Raw genomic sequence first — 27,260 nt, forward strand, 5'->3', positions numbered from 1 at the left:
CTGGTGATGATATACGAACCCTTTTGATGATGCAATTTATTTCGTGTGACCATGACGTTGATCATTGATGATGGCGAGAACGACACGAGTAGCCTAGCCTAGGCCAAGGACGAGAGTGACACTGTCCACGGGGGCTGTTGCTCGCTCATGCACAGGAGTGGTCTAGACCTAGAGACCTGCATTTAATCAGTTTTTTTTTTTTTTTTTTACCTTTTGGTTGTTCACTTGGGTTAGTGCTCCAAAAATTCGTTTCTCTAAAGAAACTCAACCAAAAGCTTGACAATAAGGTTGCCTCAGGGCTATTCTTTAGTAAATATTAGATCTAAATGGCGATGCTAATTTAGTTTTCATTTTAAGAACTCGATTATATCCCATTTTCTTTGCTCATTTTTCAAATGATAAATTATTTAGAACTGTAAATTTACTTAAATTCTGACGTACTGCATTCACCATTGTAAAAATCAATAAAAAAGAGCCCGCTGAGCAGGTGTTTCATTCTATCCTTTTCATTTCCTTCCTATCGTGTTGGTTTCCTTCCTGTCACTTCCTTCTTTGACCCTGGACGGAAGAAAAAAAAATCCCATCTTGCCATGTAAAGACAGAACACATACCATCATGAAATATTATGACATTAGAATAGTTTTAAAAGATTATGTAAGTCATCAAAATTCTTGTGTGTGAAAATAGATAATAAATAAAAGGTGATTTCTTACAAAGCAGTTCTTTCAAATGTCCATAACAGCCTCAGAACATCTTCGATAATGAAGCTAGTGAAATCTCAAAACTTTCGTGGCAACAAGTGATATTGATAGGAAATTCTGACAAAAACTGTCACAACATTTGATGTTTAAATTTGTCTAGTTTTATTGGATTAGGTCATGAAACTATAAATGCCACCGATAAAATCACAATCGCTCTCAATTTGAACAGAGGCAGTAGGGTAGGAATGACTCAGCAAACAGCTGATTATTTATGCGTCGTATCCATGGGCAACTGCGGGGTAACTGGAAGAAGACGCACGAAGTTTAGACTTGAGTCAAGAACTATTATTTATTATCAATTTTTTATTCAAAACATTTTTTTTTCTTTGGATTTCAAAAAAAGGTCAAAATATTTCATATTACGCTTCTTAAATGTATTATGAATATAAATAATTATGAAGAATTTTTATCGTGATTTCATGAAGAATTAGAATTATTATGAATATATAAATACTAGACGGGCTGAACAATGAAGTCTAATTTTGCCCCAAGAATTTGCAGCCCACCGTACGTGCTGGTGGTGCATTCCTAGCGTTCTTGCCGCACTCTCCCAGCCACGTGCAAGCATGCATGCAGCAGTCACCAACAGTCACATAAGGGCTTTTTACACTTGTAAATTTTTGCTTAGCCCCGGACTATCGGTGGGGCTAAGGGGGGGCCTTAGCCCCACCGATAGTACGGGACTATCCTTAGCCCACTTTCTGTTTACACTCGTTTTTGCCAAAGTGGGCTAGCCCCACCGATAGTACGGTACTATCTGGCCCTGCAAAATAGCAGGGGTTAGCACCGCAATTGCGGTGCTAGCACCGCAATTGCGGTGCCAAGCAAGTGAGTGTAAACAGAACGAAAAAATAATCCTGGGCTAAGCGACGGAGACGAAGTGCGACCCTCACTGACCAATCAGAAACGAGGTAATCAAGTGCTGCCGGTGCGTGCGTGTACGTGTACAGTACACAGCGTAATTATGAATATTCATGTGGTTTGGAAAGTCCGGGGCTAAGAAAGACGAGTGTAAAAAGGTCAGTTTTCTCCTTAGCCCCGGACAAGAGATAGTACGGGACTAATTGGCGAGTGTAAAAAGCTGAAAAAATTGGTACGGGACTAACGATAGTCCTGGGTCAGAGAAAGTCCGGGGTTAAGAAACACAAGTGTAAAAAGCCCTATAGAGTACATGTTTAGCTACTTCACCGCTCTCACTCCTGATCTCTTGCAAAGAAAACCTTTACAAGTGTAGAAAATTCTCTCGAAACTAAGCCACACATGAATTTGGAACATACATTACAGTGTCAAGACCTTTTCAGTGGACTTTGTTTTCGCTATTTGTCTGTTTAGCTCTCGAATGTACGACTTCTTACGTCCGATTTGTTTTTTACCTCACCACGTGGTACTGTTTTTTCAGCCCCATGCTTCCTCCATATGCACACATGTTGTAAACACACACAAGCCACCGGCACCGCGATCGAAGTTTGAGCGATAGCGATAACATGTGTGGAGCAGACATGCGGATTTCAGCACAGATGAGTAGTTGAACGTATCACGATTGTAAAACAAATATTTTTCTATGTCTCTGCCAATTTGAATTAGGTTATCTAATCATAGATGGATTACGATTTTATTTTAAAATAGATTAGCTATGGCAAGAATTTGCTTACATGAGAGTTATTTGATAACATTGCAAAATAAAACCCCCGTCATTGAATGGAATGTTCCAGAGCTATCTCGGGGGGGGGGGGGGGGGGGGGGGAGGGGGAGGGGGTGGGAGCATGAATACCCTTCGCGTGTAGATCGCGCCGTAGGGAAGATCGCGCCCAAGTTCACTGCCGACTTACTAGGCAGGCACGAAGATTACTAGTACACAGAGGCCCGTACGTGGATGGGTTAATTAGCTGAAAAAAAAAAAAAAAGGTACTGGAAGCCCACGTAGTAGCAAGGCCTACACGTGGATGAGGTTAGAAATTGCCGCGCGCCTCCGGCTCACCAGCTCCTGGCCGCCTCTTATTGGCCGGCCTTGAGCGCGACGTTCGACAAGCCATACCATAGTCTTGAATATTCATTAGCACAGTAGCCAATAACAGACGCCGTCTCATGAAAACTGCCCCGTGTACAAAGTGAATGGCAAAAAAAGTGTGTCAGAAAGAGTGTGTCAGATAAAGTGGGTCAGGAAATGGCGTAACCCGAGAAGCGGCCCTGTAACGACTGAGGTCACTATGCCATTTCTGGCAACTTGGGAAAAATACGTCCCGCAGACATAAAACCTATAATCGGCTGGTTTTGATACCTTGCCTTTAATCACAATTTTCAGTGTAATGACGTCATCAAATTACAAAACAATGACATCGTCTTGAAAGACAATTGTTCAAAGTACAACACCTCAGTCGTCGTCATTACATACTATGATCGGTTTGACAAAGTCAACCTGCAAAATGTTGCTGCAGTCGAAGCAATGTGGTCTCCAACACACAAAAAAGAGGGATATGGCGTGTGTGTGTGTCTGTGTGTGTGTATAGGTGCGTTTATATACGAACGTGATTTCTACATGGACGAATATGTAATACAAAATTGAAGAAAAAAAAGTAAAATAAAAAAAAAATGTTTCGTGATCTTGTGGGGTTTGAACCCGCAATCTCACGTCTCTGAGACGGCGCCTTTAACCACTCGGCCATACCTCTCGACGAGAAAATATGGGGAACGTAAACTTATGTATGTGAAAGATACATGGGGAATCGTTTTGTCCACATTCCATTTTCATTTTCAGTTTTAAACTGCAAAATTGTCAATCTGATGAGGAGATTTAAAAGAATAAAATGCATGATTACTGCAGCTTATTGTCTCAGCTACAACATATTAAAGTTTCAGAGGAAATGAAGCAAAATCAGCTCAGATAAAGGTGCTTAAACGTTGTTAAGTCAATTGATGCTTTTAAAAAAAATCACCTCCCATAGACAATACACGTAAACTTGTCCGATTTTGCGTGTTTACCTTTAATCACAATTTAAGGTATGATGACGTCATCAAATATCAAAAGCATGACATGGACTTAAAAGGCAAATGTTCAAAGTACAACATATCTGAATTTGGGATAATATTGAGCTTAAACAACAGAGATACGAGCAAATGAATGTCAGAAACAGTACCTTAAAAAAATTAATTCCACTTTTTTGATTTCAGATGACGATATGATGACGTCATATTGTAATTATGGAAATAATGATACTTGAAACGTTATTTTCAATTCATATGCTTTTGTAATATGCAATAAAAACATAGGGTCACCTGACGTTTTAAAGAGCTATGGCGAAATAAACAAAGACATGTTTTTTCACTATATTTGCACATAGATGCGCTCGCGAAATTTCAACTTTGACGCCAGTGCATTGCTTTGTTATTTGTCAAAATCGATCAGAAATCAATGGATATTGTTACTCAAAGTATCAGGAATCCAGATCAGTCAAAAAATGTGCATTTTCATGTTACTGACGCGCTGTGCGCGCGAAAATGCGCGGACGGACGCGCACGCGCAAAATTGTTTGAAACGCTTAAAATTGTCTGAAACTTCGAGATTTCCCATTGGAAAGTTGTTTTGAGCCTTTTAAATGTTTGACGCGCGCTTACGCGTCCTAGATGACGTCCTAGGTAATTAGCATCAGAGAAAGAAAGATAGAGCGTGACCTGAACTTTATGTCCACAAAAACTGATACAGAAAGGACCTTTAGTTATGAAGTTATGATCGATCATGTAACATGGTCCGAAAATCACAAAATGGCGCCTAGATGACGTCATAGATACGTTACTGTCATGAAAACCTTATTGTGGCTAGATATTGTCATGAGACATGTTGACTGAAAATGTCATGTTACTCCGTAATGTCATTCTTGAGATATTGACGACACAAAATAGGCCAGAAAGAAAGAAGAATAAGAAAAAAGACAGATTTTGACAATCACAATAGGTGATACGCTAAAAGCGTATCACCTAATAAGAAACGAGACATGAAAACTCGTCACATTGAGGACGAGTTAGGTGATACGCTTGTGGTCATCAGATGGCGGTCATCTGTGATCGACAAGAAACGAATTTGATATAGGCACCTTGAAGTTATATTGAGCGTGCATGCGAAACTGTTTCTGTAACCACTCGGCCACGGGTCATCCACGGAAATGGTAAGACAAAAAACAACAACAATGTATAGATATAACAGGGGGAAAGTCAATGCCCACTCAACACAAAAAAGAAGGATATGGCGTGTGTGTGTGTGTCTGTGTGTGTGTATAGGTGCGTTTATATACGAACGTGATTTTTACATAGACGAATATGTAATACAAAATTGAAGAAAAAAGAACAGTAAAATAGCTAAGTATATTGTTTCGTGATCTTGTGAGGTTCGAACCCGCAACCTCACGTCTCTGAGACGTCGCCTTTAACCACTCGGCCATACGTCTCGACGAGAAAATATGGGGAACGTTATGGACTTGAAAGACAGTTGTTCAATATATAACACATTCATCGTACGTTGTCAGTTTGCTATTGACATGACGATCTATCGCACGATTATGAGGCAGATATTAGTACCTGTATGAAATTATTATAGGCATGGTTATCAAATTCCCCTAAAATTTCCTTATAATTGCCTTATTTTTACACACAGTTACGCTATCCCTTTAAACTCATCACAGTTTAATTAGAATCATTAACATCATACATTAGTACCATATTCAGTTCCATAGCTGATCACGTTTGCTAATTAATTAAGATTATTTGTCTAGAATGTGTCATATGGCCAACCTGTATACACACGTATATACACACACAATGCTAAATGCATGTATCAAACATCTGTAACACAACTTTGAACTAACTGTAGGAATTATCGCTGCACTTATCATCCATACTTTTTATCACTATCTGAAACTCCACAAAAACCACTAATTGACAAATAATCATCAATACAGAAGACTGACTTAAAGGAACAATGCAAATACCTTTTTTACAATGTATAGCTTGTTACATGTATAAATCAGCACAAAGTAACCACGACTACATTGTGTTACTGAATTGGTATGAACAAATTTCATTTTGTTACAATATACTATATCAGTTTGAAAAGCCCAGCCTCCAAAATTTTGCAGCAGTCGAAGTAATGCAGTCTCCAACGCAAAACAAAGGTATACTGTGTGAGTGTGTGCGTATAGGTGTGTTTACATGCAAATGTGATTTCTACATGGACGAAAAGTCCAGCCTGCAAAATTTTGCAGCAGTCGAAGTAATGCAGTCTCCAACGCAAAACAAAGGTATACTGTGTGAGTGTGTGCGTATAGGTGTGTTTACATGCAAATGTGATTTCTACATGGACGAAGGTGTAGTACTCCATTGAAGAAAAAAAAAGTAAAAAAAAAAATAATTATTTTCTTTCGTGCTCTTGTGAGGATCGAACCCGTACGTGTGCAACCTCACGTTTCTGAGACGACGCCTCTAACCACTCGGCCATATGTCTCGACGAGAAAATTAGAGGAACGTAAACTTATGTACGTGAAAGACGAATCAGGAATCATTTCGTCCGCATTCCATTCTCATTTTCAGTTTTAAATTGCAAAATTGTCAACCTCATGAGGAGATTTCAAAGAATAAAATGCATGATTACTGCAGCTTATTGTCACAGCTACAACATACTTAAGTTTCAGAGGAAATGAAGCAAAATCAGCTGAGATAAAGGTGCTTAAACGTTGTCAAGTCAATGCATGGTTTCTAAAAAAATCACCTCCCATAGACATAACACGTAAACTTGTCCGATTTTGCGTCTTTACATTTAAACACAATTTAAAGCATGATGACGTCATCAAGTTTCAAATCTATGACATGGACTTGAAAGGTAAATGTTCAAAGTACAACATATCTGAATTTGGGATAATATTGAGCTTAAACAACAGAGATACGAGCAAATGAATCTCAGAAACAGTACCTTAAAAAAATCAATTCCACTTTTTTGATTTCAGATGATGATATGATGACGTCATAATGTATTCATGGAGATATTGATACTTGAAACGTTATTTCCAATTCATATGTTTTTGTAATATGCAATAAAAACATAGGGTAACCAGACGTTTTAAAGAGCTATGGCGAAATAAACAAAGACATGTTTTTCGCTATATTTGCACATAGACGCGCACACGAAATTTCAACTTTGACGCCAACGCATTCCTTTGTTATAGGTCAAAATTGATCGGAAATCAAAGGATATTATTGCTTAATGTATCAGGAATCCAAATCTGTCAAAAAATGTGCATTTTCATTTTGTCTACGCGCACTACGCGCGAAAATGTGCGGACGGACGCGAACGCGCGAAACGCTTAAAATTGTCTGAAACTTCGAGATTTCCCATTGGTAAGTTGTTTTGAGCCTTTTAAAAGTTTGACGCGCGCGTACGCGCCCGTAATAATGTCCTAGGTAATTAGCATTAAAATGTAAGATAGAGCGTGACCTGAACTTAATGTCCACCGAAAATGATACAGAAATGACCTTTAGTTATGAAGTTATGATCGATCATGTAACATGGTCCGAAAATCACAAAATGGCGCCTAGATGACGTCATAGATATGTTACTGTCATGAAAACCTTATTGTGGCTAGATTTTGTCATGAGACATGTTCCCTGAAAATGTCATGTTATTCCGTAATGTCATTCTTGAGATATTGATGACACAAAATTGTCCAGAAAGAAAGAAGAATAAAAAGAAATAAAGAGAGATTTTGACAATCACAATAGGTGATACGCTGATAGCGTATCACCTAAAAAGACAGATTTTGACAATCACAATAGGTGATACGCTAAAAGCGTATCACCTAAAAAGAAATAAAGAGAGATTTTGACAATCACAATAGGTGATACGCTGATAGCGTATCACCTAAAAAGAAATAAAGAGAGATTTTGACAATCACAATAGGTGATACGCTGATAGCGTATCACCTAAAAATAAAGAGAGATTTTGACAATCACAAAAGGTGATACGCTGATAGCGTATCACCTAATAAGAGTAGAGGAAGTTTCAGTTATCCTAGTGGGTTTAGTTATTAAGGGCATAAGCGAGAAGGCCTCCATCAAGTTCAGAAAGTCATTACATTGATTATTCACATCACATTGTAATAAATCTATATTATAATCACCCATTAAAAATAGATCTTTATTACTAAGTAAAGGATTCAGCAACATATCTTGCAATTCACTCATGACAAGACTTAAATTTCCTTGGGGTGGTCTATGAATTACTCCTAGAACAATTATGAAACATTTCATCAAATATGCGCAAACAATGCGCAAAATTAAACTCCCTCGAAGATGAAATTAGTTATAGGTACCCTAAATATACTTTCATACATTATAAAACTGATAGTTTTACGGAGATTTACTGACAAAACGACAGCTAAAGTGGGCCGAGTTAGCTCATCGCGCAGAAATGAACGTGCGCCTATGGAGATTGCGAATCGCGAAAAAAACGTCTGAAATGTCAGTTTTACGTCGTAATACCCCCAAAAGTTAACCGAACACATTTTCATCAAAATTACGGTGAAAGAAAAGACGTCATAAAGACAAAATGAACATAAACAGAGACAAACAATATTGCTAGCACTATCAATACCAACGAGCGGGACAACTCGGCCCACCATCGACGGGTGGGACGAGTTGTCCCTTGGGCCGAGTTTGCCCGGATCTGATTCACAGCACACGTTGTTACGTACCACTAGCTAGCCACAGCCAGCTAGCTAGCACAGCTCAGGACTGATGAACCTGGAACGTGGAAGCAAATCATGGCGCAGCCGGTTAGTAGTCATCACTTCACCTGTTTCTCACCAAATTGCTCACCCTTTGATCTAGTCTAGATAGATAGAGAGTCTAAAATTTCCAAAATTACCCTTATCTTAGCCCGATCAGACGCCTTTTTACAGCGAATCGACTGGGCTGTGTAAAGTAGAGGCTAGAAACTTCGAGATCTAGACGAACGTTAACCATTGTTAACTACGACCAGCAGCCCCAACGTACAACGTACAGTGCCCGCCGCAAAGCGGCGGGTCTCCGGGGCGCGTAGACGAACGTTAGAACCCAAAAGAATGACCTGCCTAACCAACACACATAATAATGTATGGGACTACGCAATGTGCCAGTGAGCAACTCTTCTTCTGGGGGGCATTTCATGAACTTTCATGAAGCATTTTGTCCGACAACTTGTAGGACAAATTTGCTCTCAGCCAATCAGATGCATGGATTTCAGTAGCTTTTAACATTTTGTCAGACGGAATATCCGACAAAACGCTTCATGAAATGCCCCCCCTAGCCCTGTTCTGGACTAGTCAAGTATCTCTGGCTAGTTGAGTAAAATTTTAGCTAGACCTAGCTAGAACAATATAGATTTCTACCTATGCGTACCCCCTAGCTTGACAGCTTGACAGCTCGACAGCCCTGTCGCTGTAATTTACACAACTTGTGTTGCGACCTCGTTAAGTATAAGTAGTTGCAGAAATTAATATCTCAAAAAGTGTAATGCGTGCGCATGCGTGTAATGTATAGTGAAAATTTACTCGCCAACTTTAAATTAATGCCAGTAATGGACTAAAGAGGTCTATTTCACGTAACGGTAGGGCTTAGAGTCTAACGTTGGGGGGGGGGGGGGGGGTAGCCTGACCAGACCGCTGTGCAAACAGCAGTCTGACATGTATATTTACTAGTGAAGTGTTTAAACGTTCTTAACGACCGTCGCTTTTGACGGCAAGACCACAAAAATGTCTTTTATTTTGTTTGATTTAAACAGTAATACCACCCACCTATATCGTATTTTGTTGATGGTTGAGTTGAATTTGGTGTTTTGTTGGTATCCAAACCTTATTGTTGAATTTTTCGGAGTAGATTGTGCGATGATTCACAAAATCAACAAACTATCACGAACGCTCAACCCGAGGTACCATGGTAGCATTTACGTACGCCCGTGCGTTTCTTGTGTTACGTAAAGCTTGTCGTCTTCTACGTACATGTATTTCCGCGTGTGCTGCTCTCATGATTTGACGTCACTTCCGCTCTGACTAGCTCATCCACTTCCGCTCCGACTAGCTACGTTGTAGTATAGGAGAGTGATTGCTATTCAATAACACGCAGAAGATGAGGAGTGAAGCTATACGGACGCTTACAGACCTGATTTTAAGGACGGATTTCGGTGGGTTTTTGACGTAATTAAAAAAAATACGCATACCGATTATTGAATGATTATCATAGATTATGGGGATTCCTTGTATTTTAGTTTTCCACGATTAATAAAGATATTCATGAAGGAAACGTACACCCACCGCTGAAAATAACAACGTCTGCGAAGGAGTAGAGGTGCAGCCGCTGTCGCAAAGCGACAGCGGCTGCGTGTAGTTAGGGGGGGGGGGGGGACTATTACTCTGCCAGCGATTGATCCTAATTTTTGTGCATACTTTACTTTTTACAGCCAATTGTTTGTCGTAAAAAGTTTAAGCGATAATGCCATGTGGCATGTCATTTCCTTGCCTCCAGTCCAACACTAAGGCAAAATCATGCAATCTGCCCCACCGACACCGCAGTGCATGAGCATCCGTGGCCGTGCATTGCCATTAGGCTGCGTTCACATAGAAGTATTCGGTATTCAGTATTCGCTATTCGGTATTCGCTATTCGGGCCCCGAATACACCATCACCCGCGCCGTCAACTCACCATCCCATGCAGTGAGGATTTCTTCCTCCTACATCCTAGCAAATCTTATTAACAATTTTTAAACTGCATCAGAATGTCAGTCTACATGCCTATTTTTGCTAAAGGGCAAATCCAGACCAAAATTGTCATTATTTCATAAACGAGAGACGGTATACGCTGCAAGAAAATCGAACAAGTTCGATTCCCACTTTGCTATACTTTTCGCAGCTATTCGGTACTTTCGAATAGTGCCCTCCTATGTGAACCGGTGTGAGGAAATCCTATCGTTCGATTCAAGCTATTCGCATGCCCTCGAAAAACGAGCCCGAATACCCGAATAGTATACTTCTATGTGAACGCAGCCTAACGGCATTACTTAGCAAGCAAGGGTAGATCTAACAATTTATAATATCTATAGGTTAGGGTTAGGGTTAGGTTAGGATTGTTTACAGAGACTCCAACCCCAAGCACCTTTTGATCTGGAGATTCTCCCGCTTTCTAAACCCCTAGCAAACGAGAGACTGCATCTTGATGTGCGGGAATCGCACATCACAAGTGCAAAACGCGAAATTCATTGCGGCCGGGATCCAGGGCCCATTCAAGGGCCCTGGCAGCTCTAAAGTTCAAGATGGTCTTGCGAGTTGTCTAAGGCTTACATTTTAACATACGATGGCAATAAGTAAGAAATCATTTCAAGCGGGTGACACAAAGCCAGGGCAAAGTGCACATCATGAGCGCAAAATGCGAAATTCCTTTCGGCCGGGGTCCAGGGCCCACTCAAGGGCCCTGGCAGCTCTAGAGTTCTAGATGCTCTCTCGTGCTGTCTATAAAAAGGCTTATATTTCAACATACGATGGCAATAAGTAAGAAATCATTTCAAGCGGGAGACACAGAGCCAGGGCGAAGCGCACATCACGAGCGCAAAACACGGAATTCCTTGCGGCCGGGATCCAGGGCCCACTCAAGGGCCCTGGCAGCTCTAGAGTTCTAGATGCTCTCTCGTGCTGTCTATAAAAAGGCTTATATTTCATTATACGATGGCAATAAGTAAATCATTTCAAGCGGGAGACACAGAGCCAGGGCGGGAGAAATTAAATCTCAAGCGGGAGAACGGGAGATTTTGCAAAAATTGGCTTTCAATGGGAGATCTCCCGTTGAAAGCGGGAGAGTTGGAGTCTCTGATTGTATTTACGGCGGTTAAAGGTGCATGGTCCCGGTGTTTTAGTCAAATGCGTACGTGGGCGCATGGCGCAAGTTTCCTATAGAGACCTACGCTATTGACTCCTCTTTAGCGCTTACGCTTTGGCCCACTTCCCCGAGTCCGAAGAAGTCCGATCCACTGTAGTCAGTGGTCCGATCACAGTTCGGCTCATGATTCGGCTGAGGGGGATGACAGCTTTAGCAAACTTCTTTTGTTATGTCATAATAACAAGCACATATGCACGCACCCTGGCGTTACTACAGACTACGCGATGCGCAGAGAAGACCACGAAAGCAACGTTACTTAGCAACACCAGATGCACTTTACTCTTGACAGCTCAACTTCGGCAGTCTTCGTATCAGTGCTAACGGTGATCAGCAGTATCATCAACAGCGCCCTCTACACTACCGGGACTATGCCCCTTTAAATTAGTCGAGGGACATTAGACTCCAGGAATTCCTTCTGAGAATAAATAAGTTGAAGACAAAAAAAAAAACAACAAAAAAAAAACAACAAAAAAACGGGAGAAAGGGAGGAAGAAAGATGGTATCCTGGAAATCGGCCCCAAAAAGTTTCTTTTATTTATTATGTCATGTTTATCTTTACAGGTACGATGCAGGAACTGGAGATGGCGATCATCAAATGGAGAGACAGACAGAAGGAGACAGGGAAAGAGAGGAAGAGAGAGAGAGAGAGAGAGAGAAGGAAGCAACTAGAGAGGGGAGAAAATATTTTGTCAACATTATTTTTTTTCTTTTGTAAATAACCCCCTCCCCCCCCCCCCAAAAAAAAAATAAAATTTACTCAACCTCCATCAAAATTATCGCCCTCTTTTAGAATGTCAACCTTGAGCTATTTTCACACAATTTTAGCAGGGGGTACATAAGGAACTCTTTCCAAAATTTTAAAGACCGCAGTTTGCGTATTATAGTACTTGTGCTGGTCAAGTGTCCAGATGAAAACTCGCTGTCAGCCACTGATCGGTGAATTAATCAGTCCTATTTCTACATACAGTCGACAATGCTGTGTTCCCCTACTCCACACTGCCGCTACACTAACCGGCCCCAGGGTGCTCCGTGTCGACACAGACTCACTTATACCAAGGAGGTTCAAGAGAATGGAGTCACAACTGTCTTATTTCCTTTGCTAGATGTTCGATGCGGCTGCTCAAAAATATTTGAAGCATGTGCCAAACAGGATCTGCCCCGCAGATAGGAAGACAATTGACTCGTGTATCATTGCATAATCACTAGCCACTTTCTAAGGAAGATATGTCTTTGTGATGGTTATTACTTTTCTCTATCCCTTCTTATAAAAGGTAGGTGGTACAGACACGAGGATGCGCGAATAGAAATTGCGAAAAAAATGCTGAAATAAAGATGAAAATTACTCGACTGGGCATACCGGGCACTATTCTGATATATCTATCAATAAAGAATTATACTTGAAGATTATTCCATATTAGTTTTATTTGTGGAAATTAAGTGGAAAAGTGATAAAACTGGCTTTCCAGGATGGTACAGTTTGAAACATTTTCACATAATACATCTCTGATTTACACTTTTGCACAAATTTCTGGACATGATTGACTTTTGTTTACATGTTTTATCATTAAGTGAAATTTCATTTTGTTTGATAAATGAATAAGCAAAATATGGCCAACACTATGTTAACGTTCAAAATGAATCTTCAGATTGCTCAGCAAGACGGCGCCGTCGAACATTGATCATCAAAGGCACAAATGCACCTGTGAAATTCTTTTGTACATCAATAGAAAACAGACAACAGTTTGAATAATTACAGCCAGTTGGAACTCCCAACTCTTTTAAAGCCTTGGTTATATTGTGGATGGGAGCACCCCAAGTTGACAGAGTGCTGTCACTGAATGATGGAAGAGAAACCCACATTTTGCCCCTCTATAAGTTGTGTATTTCACCAGCAAAAGGCTTGCGGAAAGACTTCCATATGTACCCCCCCCCCCACTAAAATTGCATGAAAATTACAGTAGGTTGACATTCTAAAAGAGGGCAATAATTTTGATGGGGGTTGAGTAAAAAATGGGCATGGTATATGGGTGGGGGGTACTAATTGAACAAAAAAATATGCTCAAAAATTGTTCTCTCTTGCGTTCTCTCCTCTCTCTCCCTCTCTTTCTCTTCCTCCATCTTTCTGTCTCTCCTTCGACGATCTCCACCTCCAGCGGACTTTACTGCAATTAACCTGTAGAGATAAACATGACATAACTAATCGAAAAATGAACTTTTTGATGTAGCAAACTTGCCCAGTCCGGGTCTCAAACTCCATATGGGCAATTCCGCGGTTAGTAACGTTACATTTAAACAAATTTAGATATTTATTTTTACTACTAAATCACCATTTATTCATTTCAAGTCAAAATCATGTTAAAAACATGTTCATCCTTCCCAGGTTTATGATATAGAAAACAATGAATACAATCCAGTAGATATTAGAATTGCTATGGCAACTTAAAGGGCTTGTTAGTAAGGTTATGAAAAAAGGACATGACAAAAAAATCATTGTCTTGTAACAAAAAGTGTGCAAAAATTCAAGTTACTTCAAACAAAGTGTTGCATTAATTTCAATTATTGCATCATGACAAATGTTCACACAAATATTTTTAGCAGTTCGACCGATACTTTATTAGCTAGACCCCCAAAAGCATGGTTAGTAACGTTACATTTGTCCGGAGTAATTCCGCAGGTCATTTCACCCTTTTGTAATTGAAAAAAGGTCACATGACTTCTTGAGTATTTAAATGTATTCATCTTTTACCCTTTAGCAAAACTTTGAGAAAAATTTTCAAAGGAATCCACTGTAGTTTGCATTCAAGTGAATTTCAGCACCCCCAGTCCCACATGTACATTTTAAATGATGGTTTTAGATCTCGCAAAATCAATAAATACGAAAAATAAAATCTACTGAATTTGAAAGACCTTAATGATTGGTGAACATCCATGGTATTAGTTGATACCCAAATTAAAGAGTAAGATAAAGAGGCACATTTCTTTTATCCATGTCATGTCCACCTAACTGTGGAATTGCCCATATCATGAATTTACGAGCCCAGTGCGCTCACGATCTTGCTGTACGAGGAGTTGTGAGGCAGTGCTAATCCAAAAGTAATATATGATGCATCAACTGTACTATGCTCATCATAAATGGCGCTATTTAAAAGGTCAATGAATTTTCATTGAATGAACTTACATTGAAAGACACTCTACTCACAAATTATGTTTGCAGACGAAACATCGCTTGGTGTTTGCCTTCTTTTTGTATTTTTAGCAGATTTGTGCCATAGCATATGTGTATCGGGTGCGTTGGTCTACTTTTTTTCCCCTTCTTACCCCAAGATGTTTTTGGTATATTTTTCTCTTGCCCTGAGGCTCCATGCTAAGTGTAGATTTTCTTGTGATGGTGGTCTTGCGTGATTTATTTCTGTTTTTCGTAATCTAAAAAAAAAAAGGAAAAAATCTTTGTGATATTGTAAAAGGACTGAAGAATTCATATCATGAAGGGAGGAATCGTGAATTCAGGTAAATACTGCTTTATATCCATATAATCACAACACCGTTGTGTGTGTCCTTTCATTATGTTTGTGTTCATGTTTATTGAGGAAAAAAACAGAAATCACGGCCTGTACAATTCAACCTTTGCTTTCCATGCATGTTCCAATATGCACAGTTTCATTTGTCTCACTATATGGAGATGAAACCAACAGCAACAGGAATGTAATCATATACCACAGTTGCATTGTTCTGTCCCAATAAAAGCTGAGATGAGAATGATGCTCAAGTTATTTCTTGCATTTTCTGAACAAAATCAAGTCATCTTCCACGAAGGTATAGATCTTCTTTTCCCAAATAGAATTAATTGATAATTGTTTGTTTTCTAGAACACAGCATCACCTGCTCCAGGTACATCAAGACAGAGCGTGATGGAGGTCAAGGAGTACCCTTTCAGACTGCCTCAGTGAGTTCTACTTTAGTTGTTTCTTTCTAAGATAACAAGACTCGTATTAACCCTAATTGTATCTATCAATCAGCATTTCATTCCATATTAGATTTTGTTGTTTGTTGTTGGTTTTTAACTTTGCTTGCTTAGCCTTGGCTGAGGTAAGCTGTTGCAAGTGTTATTGTTTCTTACCTATTCTCTATTTAATAAACTTTATGTTTGTCAGTCTTCTTGGAAACTATATTTTTATGACTCCGCCACGAAGTGGTGCCGGAGGCATTATGTTTTCGGGTTGTCCGTCCGTCCGTCCGTCCGTCTGTTTTCGTTTTCGCTTTCGTTTACGCGATAACTTGAGTAATATTGACTGGAATTTTACCAAACTTGGTCCAAGTATAAAGTTTGATGGGGCAATTACTTGATTAGATTTTGGGCGAAATTGGTTAAAGGCCAAAGGTCAAGGTCAAATCGTGAAATTGTACCCGTTTACGTGAAAACTCAAGACTGGATCAAGCAAATTTCACCAAACTTTGTCCGAGGATGATGTATGATGGGACAATTACTTGATTAGTTTTTGAGTGAAATCGGACAGAGGTCAAAGGTCAAAGATCAAGGTCAAATCCTAAAATGTATCTGTTTATGTGATAACTCAACACTGGATGAAGCAACTTTCACCAAACTTGGTCCAAGGATGATGTAAGATGGAGCAATTAGTTGAGCAGTTTTTTAGTGAAATTGGCAAGAGGTCAAAGGTCAAAAGGTCAAGGTCAAATGCTAAAAATGTTGCTATTTCCCCCATGTCTATGCAATGTCCGAAGGTATTTTCTTGAAACTTAGAGTAGACATGTACTATGCGTAAAGATTCTCCAGAGAGAGTTTCATGTCATAAGGTCTAAGGTCAAAGGTCAAAGGTCAGGTGAAAATGTTACAATTTCACTTTTCTCGCAAGTGGTTCAATGTATCTTCATGGAACGTGGTACATACGCATGTACTGACTGGCAGGGATTATCTAGGGAATTTAGGGGTCATGAGTCAATAGTTAGGGGTCAAAGGTCAAGGTCAACTCCTCAAAATTTTACTATTTTCCTCATATACAAGTATATGTAGGCAATGCTTGCAGGATTATTTTTAAGACTTAATATATACATGTGTTACCTAATGGAGATTCTCTGGGAAATTCCTGCCCGAAGGTCAAAGGTTAAGGGTCAAAGACCAGGATTAAATGCAAAAAAAGAAAAATTCTATTTTATACTGTAATTACACTCTTTCTTCATACCTTGAAAATTACTCAGTGCATAAACTTATAAAAGGGTCGGTCAAAAGTCAAGTGAAAATCCTCAATTCCCCAAATACATGTACCTGCACTCTTAGACTATTATAGCAAACCTAGTTCAAGGAAAGTGAACATTCAAGACATTTCTGACAAACCTGTCATTTCATTATTTTGCCAGTTATGTGAAACTGTCATCACACATTGTGAAGACATTGTACTATACACCTATTGGGAGAATCATGCATTATGACGGAGGCATCAGTCGCCATAGCGACATTTCTGGTTTCTTTTTTTTTTTAGCAAGTGTGGCAAGAATCACTTAGGGGTAGAGGATACAAAGTTGGTTGTATGGGAGTGATACTCCTGGAACTTATTAGGCTAAAAAGAAAACATACAAATATACATTTCAAATATTTTCTCTCAAGTACATAGCACATGTACATCAATGTTATGTTACAAAAGTCATGTGACAGCTCAAAATTTGGCACCTTCTGTAATATACGTATATATGAGCTTTGGTAATGACCACTGCATAGCAGCAGTAAAATCTCAAATAGTGGCAAGCATGGCATCAAAGAATTCTTTGAAATTAATACTTTTTTTCATTTTCAGCATCCCAATTTGTATCAAGTATACACCTGTAGATACTCACTGTGGACAAAAGTGGTGCATGTACATTGTACGTGTTCATGAGGCCCTATGAAAATTAAGTCTCAGTGCCATGTAATTGACCTACATACCCACAACAGGCAGCACAAGGAAGTTGATCAATGGTTAAGGTTGAATTTGTCTTAGAACTCGGGTAAAAATCAAGTCCCCTAGGACTCATCTTCAAAATCCATCAGGTTTGCAGAAATGTTGGGAATGCAGAGTGAATGAAATGCACGTGAGAGCCATAAAACAGGGCTTCTGAAGGCTGACACACTGACAATTTCAATCTTTAATAGGTCCATTCACATATAAGAAATATAAGTTTTTAGCTCACCTGAGCCAAAGGCTTCAGGTGAACTATTGTGATCATTCATAATCCAGCATACGTCATGTGTCTTGCAATGCGTGTCAAGCATGAGACCCCGTGACAGATTTTCACCAAACTAGGTACGTAGCATCCCTTTGGTAATAAGATCTAATTTTGTGCTGCTTGAAGGTTGGCACAGTGATATACACATTAACTGTAGAAGAGAGATTTGTGATAACACAATTAGTTTGTTCAAATTTTTAAGGAATCTTGAAAAATCTTCTTTTCAAGAAACAGAGAAGGTAGAGGGATCATATAGTTTTGGTTAGGAACTTCATGTTTCTAACTTTTTTTGTGTGTGTGAGATAACAAGAAACCTCTCATGAAATATGAAAGAGCATATGATTTCAAGGGAAATTCACCATTTATTTGATGAAAATTGGTTTTGAAATGGCTGAGATATCCAAAACAGAGCACTCCTAATAAAAGGTTGGACCCACCTTTTATTACAATCACTTTGTTTTACTTTGTTTTTAGATGTCTTAGCCATTCCAAAACCGATTTTCATCAAATAAACTTTGAATTCCTCTTAGAATGGTATGCTCCACTATTTCATAAGTGGTTTCTTGGTATCCCGCCAAAAAGTTAAAAGCACAATCCTCATCTCCACCAATACTATACCATCCCGTTAGTTGGTACTATGTGTACACCCATTGGTGGCTGCAACTTTGCAAGTTTGTGTATGATGGATCTTGAAGGCTTTAAATAAAGATCCTTGTGAATCAGAAGGGACCAAGGGGTTGGGGGGGGGGGGGGTTCCCCCCTCTAACATGAATGAGCTCTTGCATTTTTGGAATAGTTATTCAGCAATCTGGTGTACACCTCTGGTAGAATTATTTTGAACATTTTCAATCAAAATTTGTTTGCTTGTTGAGGTTTGCATATCAAACTATCAAAAATCAACCCTATTCAGGCTGAGATTTTGTTGTTGTTTGTTTGTTGTTGTTTGTTTCTTTGTTTCTTTGTTATGCTATTTTAACCATAAAATGCCACATGGTGCAATAAATTTTAGTCTGAATTGTGAAAATTTGATATCAAAAGATCATGAAAAGTCATGACAGGCCAAAGCACAAATTTTCTCAGGTTCAGAAATGATTGCCGAAATTAAACCACCAGGGAATCCCCCCTCCCATTAGGGGGTTAAGCTTTAAAAATTGAGAGTAGGAAGATTCCCATGTAAACTTCTAGGAGGGACATGTCTCCCGTTTCCTCCGAGATCGCTGCCTATTGCCGAAATTAAACCACCAGGGAATCCCCCCTCCCATTAGGGGGTTAAGCTTTAAAAATTGAGAGTAGGAAGGTTCCCATGTAAACTTCTAGGAGGGACATGTCTCCCGTTCCCTCCCAGATCGCTGCCTATAACATGCAGTACACCAGTTAGTTAAGTGGCTACTGGTGTCTTCTTCTACATTCTATGACATATAACTATATAATCTGTTTCTGCAGGAATCAAAGGAAAAAATACAGTGTCATGCAGTTCAAGAGATCTGACAATGTGGATATGACCAAATGGAAACAGGTATCCTGCTTTTCTTGTTTTTTTTTTTCCCCCATGGACACTTTATACACTCTCATTCCATTGTTGTTATTTTTTTTTTGGTCGAGCCCACCGGAGGTGAGGGGAGACTAAGGGATCGCCTGCGGCGTCGTCGTCTGTCCATCCGTCGTCCGTCCGTCCGTCGTCTGTCCGTACTGCTACAAAAAACTTCAATAACTCTTTACTCTGGGCTTCAATTGCAATCAAACTTTAAGGGAAGAGGGGTCATTCAAAGTTTCACATTTTACCATATATGAAGGTCACCTCAAGGTCAAAGCTCACAGGCAGGGATCAATGAACTTTAGGGCCCAATGTTAAGTTGTTATGGCGCGTTTCTATTATGGGTCATAACTTTTGATCTATATCTCCATTTGTGACCAAACTCGTATGGTAGATGTCCCTTGGGGAGTGGATGATCACCACAAGGTCAATGGCCACAAGCATGGGTCAACAAACTTTTAGAGCCCAATGTTAAGTTTTTATGGCGCGTTTCTATTATGGGTCATAACTTTTGATCCATGGTCCGTTTGTGACTAAACTTGGATGGTAGATGTCCCTTGGGGAGTGGATGATCACCACAAGGTCAAAGGTCACAAGCATGGGTTAACGAACTTTTAGAGCCCAATGTTAAATTTTTATAGCGTGTTTCTATTACGTGTATGGGTCATAACTTTTTATCCATAACTCCGTTTGTGACCAAACTTGGATGGTAGATGTCCCTTGGGGAGTGGATGGTCACCACAAGGTCAAAGATCACATGCAGGGTCAACGAACTTTAAGGGCCCAATGTTAAATTTTTATGGCACATTTCTTTTTTGCCATAAATTTTTACCCTTTTATATCTCTTTTTATCTGTTATATCTCTGTTTTTACATGTATCTGTTATATCCCATTCGCGTATAATTTCTTGTAGGCGAATGGGCGAGACACATTATGGCACTTAATTGCCTTGTATTCTCTGAGGAAGGGGAGCCAAGAACTGATAACCAATTACAGTCTGGCCTCTCCTATCCGGACATGTTGGGACCAGTGCTCATCAGAATATTAAAAGGGATTTGGCTGGATATGGGAGACTCAATGTTCAATACATGTAGCCGATTACCCAATATTGGTAGCTACACATGTACACTGTAAATATGCATGATAGCTATTGCAGGTACAGTAGCATACACTGAAATTCTTTCTTTGACGTCAGCACAAAACTATAAGCTTTTTGGTTTTACCAAAATGAAATCAATTTGTTGTCAAATTTACCTGTCAAAATATTGAGAAATGTATCAAGCAGGTCTTGGAAAGAAACAGAATGAGTCGACAAAACTACAAAATGTCAAAATTCAGTCATCACTGCTCAGTGAAGTTGACCATTGTTGGACTGATGCTCAAACATGGTAAACACCTACTGTACCGGGCCTGGTGTTTGGAGCATTTGAAATGTGGCAAAACTTGTGTGTGATGAAAAGTGTGTGTACAAATAGTGAATGTTAATGTCATTCATCCCCCAGCCAATGAACTTGAACTAATGCAAGTCTAGTCATATCGATGGGCATGTGGCAGTGAGAATGAGAGGAACACATAGGCTGTACAGCGTATCAATTTTGTTGTGAACACGCCACGTCCTCATGTGATCACCAGCTGGTGTGCGTTTTTTTGTTTTTTTTATGTGAATGTATGTTAATTATGTTGGGAAGAATATGTAGTATACAAGTGTGTTTGTGTGGGAATATTGTTCTAGTTTGAAATCCCCTCTTCCCCATAATTATTAGATTGAAGAAAAAAAAAAACACACACTGAGATTGCATCCAGAGAATAGTGAGATCCAGATAGAGGGAGGCCGGATAGGAGATGATGGACTGTATGAGTGTCCCATTGCAAATTTCCCAGAGCAGTCCTCTGCAGTGTACTGGAGCTAACCACAAACCGGTAGTACATTCATGTTTTTAAGTTTTATAGTGGAATCTCATTATAGCGAGATCGGATTCAGTGATAATTTGCATTATGTGACAAGATAATTGTTCGGTTCCAACTAACTATTCATGTTATTACCTGTGGGAGTTGAAAGTTGATTTTATTGCAAGATAGATTTCCACCCTAAAAAAAAGCAAAAAAGAATTTGTGCAGATGTAACATTTTTTGTTTTTTTTTTAACTGAACCAAACAGTGGGCAAAGGCATGCATTGTGTCAAAACCAGAAAACTGTTGAATGTAACCTTTCCCCATACTTGTACTTGTCTGCATTATCGATACATGCTTGCAGTGACCATATATGTACTGTTAGTTCCAAACAGACCGCAAACAAGCAAGAAGTGCCTCAACTTCATAAATTCTCTTTCCATAGGCTGTGATGTGAACAGCATCAGAATATCTAAACGTTAAAGCCTTCTGTAAAGAATATGTACCATGATCACACATGCTACAGTTTGATTTGTTGTGTGATTTTTTGGAAGGGGTGGAGGGGGCTTAAACAAGGAAAAAAAAATGGTCTATTTATATGTAGAATATTTAGTTAAGCTTTCAGAAGCTTACATATCAAATGATGGGAAGAACTGAAATTTATGTCAAAAGTGAAATATGATGAGGTTGTATGGCAAAATTTGAATCAACTGTATCAAATATAAATGCTATCCTAGGGGATTTTGCAATATATTCTCCTATAAGCGGTGCTTTGTACACTTCGCCAGGTAGTCCAGTAGACGGTCTCATTGGCCATGTACATGGCCCAAAATATTGTTAAGTACAAGGTTTTTTTTGGGTTTTTTTTTTTTTGTTTTTTTGAGGGGGGTGATTTATGTCTTGATGTAAATTTAGCTTTGTTGCCACCTGGGCAACTTTAGGCAACTTTTTTATTAGCGTAATCTTTATTATGATTAGCATGTGTACAATATGTAATAAATTGCTCATTTTAAACCAGGAAGCCAGAAAACAAGGATAATGCAACATTACAAGGGTTTTCTATGAGGAATCCATTTGTAGCAACAGTTTTCATTTTGAAAAATATGGATCTTAATCATGCAAATTTAACATAATGAGCTAATTTGAGTATGTACAATAGTCAAGAGAGAAGATAGGGTATCAGGCCTCGAATTAACCGACGGCCACCGACGGCCATGGCCGTCGGTGCCCCTCTCGTTGGCCGCAATGCCCTTTCTTCCGTGATCAAAGTTACGGCCAAAAAAAATGTGCCCTTTTTCTTGTGGCCGTGGTGCCCTTTTAGAATGAAAGTTGTTGTTTATGACGTATAATATGCCCTTTCTCAAAGTCTACACTTCAATAAGCTTGAACAAATTTCCTCATCTCAAATATCATACCTTCTGTTCAGTTCACTCGCGTCCCAATGTATCTGCTGATTCAAACTCAACGAGACAACGTGTACGTACACTTGTACTTATGTACGTACGGTACGGCCGACCGGCTTTGACCGTTCCGACTGCCTCCGAGTCCGCAGCGCAGCGGCCATAGAGTTACTAGCTAGGTAGTGTGTTCGTAGTGTGCCCGCGCGTACATACGGAAGTACGTTGATGGTGTCTGTACGTCGAGTGTCGCAATCAGCGGTTGAGCGCGTTGGGTGGGTGCAGTATGTGCATGCGTGTGTTACTGTGGGGAATGCGGCTATTAATCGTCTGGAGCAAAATTAGTGGTCGCAAGCCATGTGCCAGGCATGTCGGACGGCTACGAGAATTGCCATCTCTCTCGCTCTGTTCATGCCCGCATGCTCAAAGTAAATGTGATCGAGGGCACGCATGCGAAAAAAAGTGAAATGAAATGTAAAAAAAAATTGTGCAGATCCCCCACCCCCGTAACACTGTATGTGAACACGGGTTGGTTGGTTAGTTGAAAGTGTTCCTCAAAGTGCGCTTTTTGTTCCTCAAAGTGCCCTTTTTGTTCCTCAAAGTGCCCTTTTGTTCCTCAAAGTACCCTTTTTGTTCCTCAAAGTGCCCTTTTTGTTCCTCAAAGTGCCCTTTTTGTTCCTCAAAGTGCCCTTTTGTTCCTCAAAGTGCCCTTTTTGTTCTTCAAAGTGCCCTTTTTGTTCCTCAAAGTGCCATTTTCGTTCATCAAAGTGCCCTTTTCGTTCCTCAAAGTGCCCTTTTCGTTCCTCAAAGTGCCCTATTTGTTCCTCAAAGTGCCCTTTTTGTTCTTAAAACTGCCCCTTAGGAAAAAGTGTGCCCGCCTTTACAGGAAAAAAGGGGCACCTTCAAAGAAAAAAGGGCACATTTAGTTGATCCTCCAAAAGGTGGAGGGGCACTGTGTACCCCTGCCCCCCCCCCCCCCCGAGAGCTGCCCCTGTGCTCCTTCCAGGCCCTTTTTGTACTTTCAGTTGCCCTTTCTAGTGCAAAATCGGTCCCATTCTCCTAAAAAGGGGCATATTCCAGAAAAGGGGGCACATTTTGATGGTGCCCCAAAAAGTATGGGGGGGGGGGGGTATGTGCCCCCTGCCCCTGTTTTTGTAAATCTGAATATTCTAACGTTGATTATTCCGAAGCGGTATGCAGGGCCCTTTCTAAAAAGATTTATTACAATGCAACTAATGATGCAACTAAAAAATCAAATGCAGGTGATATCAAATCACACGCAACTTTTGCATTTAAACGTAATTGCGTTGCTGAAAAGACTTGCGTTTGATAATCATATGAAACTAGAAAATAATTGTTACGAACCTGAAACTCAATTGCGTTTAAACGCAACTCTAAAAATCAAATGCAAGTCTATCAAATCACACGCAACGATGTATTTAAACGCAAGAGCGTTGCAGAGAAGACTTGCGGTTTTTGAACGAAACTAGAAACTGCGTTGAAATAAATCTCTATACATCTACGGAAATGACGGAAGTGCGTTATTGTTGAAAAGACTTGCATTATTTTTTTCATTTCGTAAGCAAAATTAAAGATTAAACGCAACTCTGAAAATCAAATGCAAGTCCATCAAAACACATGGCACGCTAAAAAGACTTGCGTTTGATAATCGCACGAAACTAGAAAATTATAGGAAACTTAAACTCAATTGCGTTTAAACGCAACACTAAAAATCAAATGCAAGTCCATCAAATCGCACGGAACGCTGAAAGACTTGCGTTTGATAATCATACGAAACTAGAAAATTGTAGGGAACTGTTTTTTAAACTCAATTGCGTTTAAACGCAACTCTAAAAATCAAATGCAAGTCCATCATATCACACGTAACGCTGTATTTAAACGCAAGTGCGTTGCAGAGAAGACTTGCGGTTTTTGTACGAAACTATAAGAAACTGTGTTTAAACGCATCTCTAAACATCTACGGAAGTGTGTTATTGTTTAAAAGACTTGCATTATTTTTTATTTCGTAAACAAAATTACAAATTAAATGCAACTCTATGCAAATTGTAGGGAACTTTTTTTTTTTTAACTCGCGTTTAAACGCAACTCTGAAAATCAAATGCAAGTCCATCAAAACACATGGCACGCTGAAAAGACTTGCGTTTGATAATCAGACGAAACTAGAAAATTGTAGGAAACTTAAACTCAATTGCGTTTAAACGCAACACTAAAAATCAAATGCAAGTCCATCAAATCACACGGAACGCTGAAAGACTTGCGTTTGATAATCACACGATACTAGAAAATTGAAGGGAACTTTTTTTTAACTCAATTGCGTTTAAACGCAACTCTAAAAATCAAATGCAAGTCCATCAAATCACGTAACGCTGTATTCAAACGTGAGAGCGTTGCAGAGAAGACTTGCGGTTTTTGTACGAAACTATAAGAAATTGCGTTTAAACGCATCTCTAAACATCTACGGAAGTGTGTTATTGTTTAAAAGACTTATCGTAAGCAAAATTAAAAATTAAACGCAATTCTGAAAATCAAATACAAGTCCATCAAATCACACGGAACGCTGAAAAGACTTGCGTTTGATAATAACACAAAACTAGAAAATTGTATGAAATTTAAACTCAATTGCGTTTAAACGCAACTCTAAAAATCAAATGCAAATCTGTTTTTAAAACGCAAGAGCGTTGCAGAAAAGACTTGCGGTTCTTGTCCGGAACTAGAAACTGCGTTTAAACGCATAAAAATGTACGGAAGTGCGTTATTGTTGAAAAGGCTCGCATTATTTTTTATTTCGTAACGGAACTTTCGCCGTGACCGAACTTAGTCTGCACTTGCAGGGGAAAGACATCGCAACATTTACACGTTTCAAACTACCGAAACGCATGCTGCTTCACAAAATGTCAATGAAAAAAATGATAACGAATTATTGTTAAAGTTCGTTATGCCGAAGTTTTAAATCTCAGTCCAAAGTTAAATTAGTCCGACAATGGTAAGAGGTTTGTTTTTACGAAGGTTATAGTAGTCCGAAAGATGTCGTTTTCGGATGAACAAACTTTTCTTCTTCTTATTTCAGACAGGCCCGCGCCGTACAGAGCGGTAGTTATAATGTTGCGAATTGGAGCGCGAGAACAATTCATTTTCAGAGTATGGCAATACAAATTTAAGCAGAACAAATATGGCGACTTAGGGAAGGAAAATCACACATATTTCAACTCAGTCGGCACTGAAAAATAATCTCGACAGAATCATGCGAAATCACACTCATATCTTCCCAGCAACGCACATGAATTTAAATCGCAAAGTTTAATTCAATTTTGGGGAATTTGCCTTTGATATTTCAAATCAAGTTTAAAACGTTAAGTGTCTAGAAATGGGCCTCTATAGGTTTCCGATCCCGCTCCCAAAATCTCTCTAGAGATTTGGGAATTGTGCGTTGTCATTACTAACCCGCGCAAGATTTATGCATGAACTAAAACATTATTGTTGCTCATGTCAGTAGGCATGTTTTGGCGGCAAAAGGAGTAAGATATATGGGTAGCGATCCGCATCGTGATCCAAATCTTACTCTGTACAGAGGAAATTAATTTTCATTTATAAGTCGACAAAATGTCGACTTACGCGTAAGTCGACATTCGCGTAAGTCGACGTGTTTTGCTCAGTCCCGATTATGTCGACTTACGCGAGGTTGACTGTATATATATTATGTATTTGGGGGGGGGGGTTGTTGTTAGAATATGAAAAAACAAACAAAATTCTTGCAACGTGGCAAAAATCACCCTTTAAAAAAACACCCAACATGCCCTTTTCAATGTGGCCTCGGTGCCCCTCTGACTGACCTAAGTGCCCTTTCATGGCTGGCCTCTTGGAAAAAGTGCCCTTTTCTAAATGGCCTTGCCCCTCCAAAATCCTATTTCAAGCCCTGGGGTATACTATACTATGTATATGACTTGGAAAAGTTGTTAAGTTGAAGCTTGAAGGTCCTTTTGTTGATTCAGATCCTAGATAGGGTATTGAAGTATTAAAATTAAGCTGGGTTGCCACCTTGGCAGCCTTGGGATATTAACTATGTTGGTCTAATCAGCATGAATTCAGCTCATTAACCTACTAGTAATACACTGTACATAATAAGTTGATAATTTGCTCCAGGAAGCCTAAAAATATGGATGATACAAATTTCCAAGGGTTTTACACACAGACATTCCATTTTGAAGTGATGCAAGTGTCCTATATGTCATCATTGACATAATGAGCTAATTTGCATGTACATACAATGGTCTCGTAGATGGTACCATATGAAATTGTCATGATCTGCAAAAGTTGTTTCGCACAAATTTTTTGCTAATTTGAGTTTAATTACTGAAGTATATTATGCTTGAAGATGTAAGCTTTAAGATTGAATTTCAATTGAATTTCAATTCCAACAATACCCAGACAAACACTTTTGAATTAAAAATTACAATGACCCCGTTTACAGTGCAGGCTGGGCTGCGGCTTGGCCGTGGC

At 39.4% G+C, this 27,260-nt stretch overlaps 1 protein-coding gene across 3 annotated transcripts in view; it reads left to right on the plus strand.

Moving 5' to 3' along the window:
- Nucleotides 1-8,539: 8,539 nt before the first annotated feature.
- The window catches only part of LOC140236852 (general transcription factor IIF subunit 1-like), a 74,729-nt gene continuing 56,008 nt past the window's right edge, over nucleotides 8,540-27,260 (plus strand). For all 3 annotated transcript variants that reach the window (XR_011901800.1, XM_072316787.1, XM_072316788.1), the window contains exons 1-3: nucleotides 8,540-8,575; nucleotides 15,572-15,648; nucleotides 19,365-19,437. Coding sequence is in view for 2 of the 3 variants with exons in the window: in XM_072316787.1 (XP_072172888.1) it covers nucleotides 8,564-8,575; nucleotides 15,572-15,648; nucleotides 19,365-19,437 (162 nt within the window). In the remaining variant the exon portion in view is untranslated. The remainder of the gene's footprint in view (nucleotides 8,576-15,571; nucleotides 15,649-19,364; nucleotides 19,438-27,260) is intronic.

Source organism: Diadema setosum, chromosome 13, assembly GCF_964275005.1.
Source record: "Diadema setosum chromosome 13, eeDiaSeto1, whole genome shotgun sequence".
In the NCBI taxonomy this organism is placed as follows: Eukaryota; Metazoa; Echinodermata; class Echinoidea; order Diadematoida; family Diadematidae; genus Diadema; species Diadema setosum.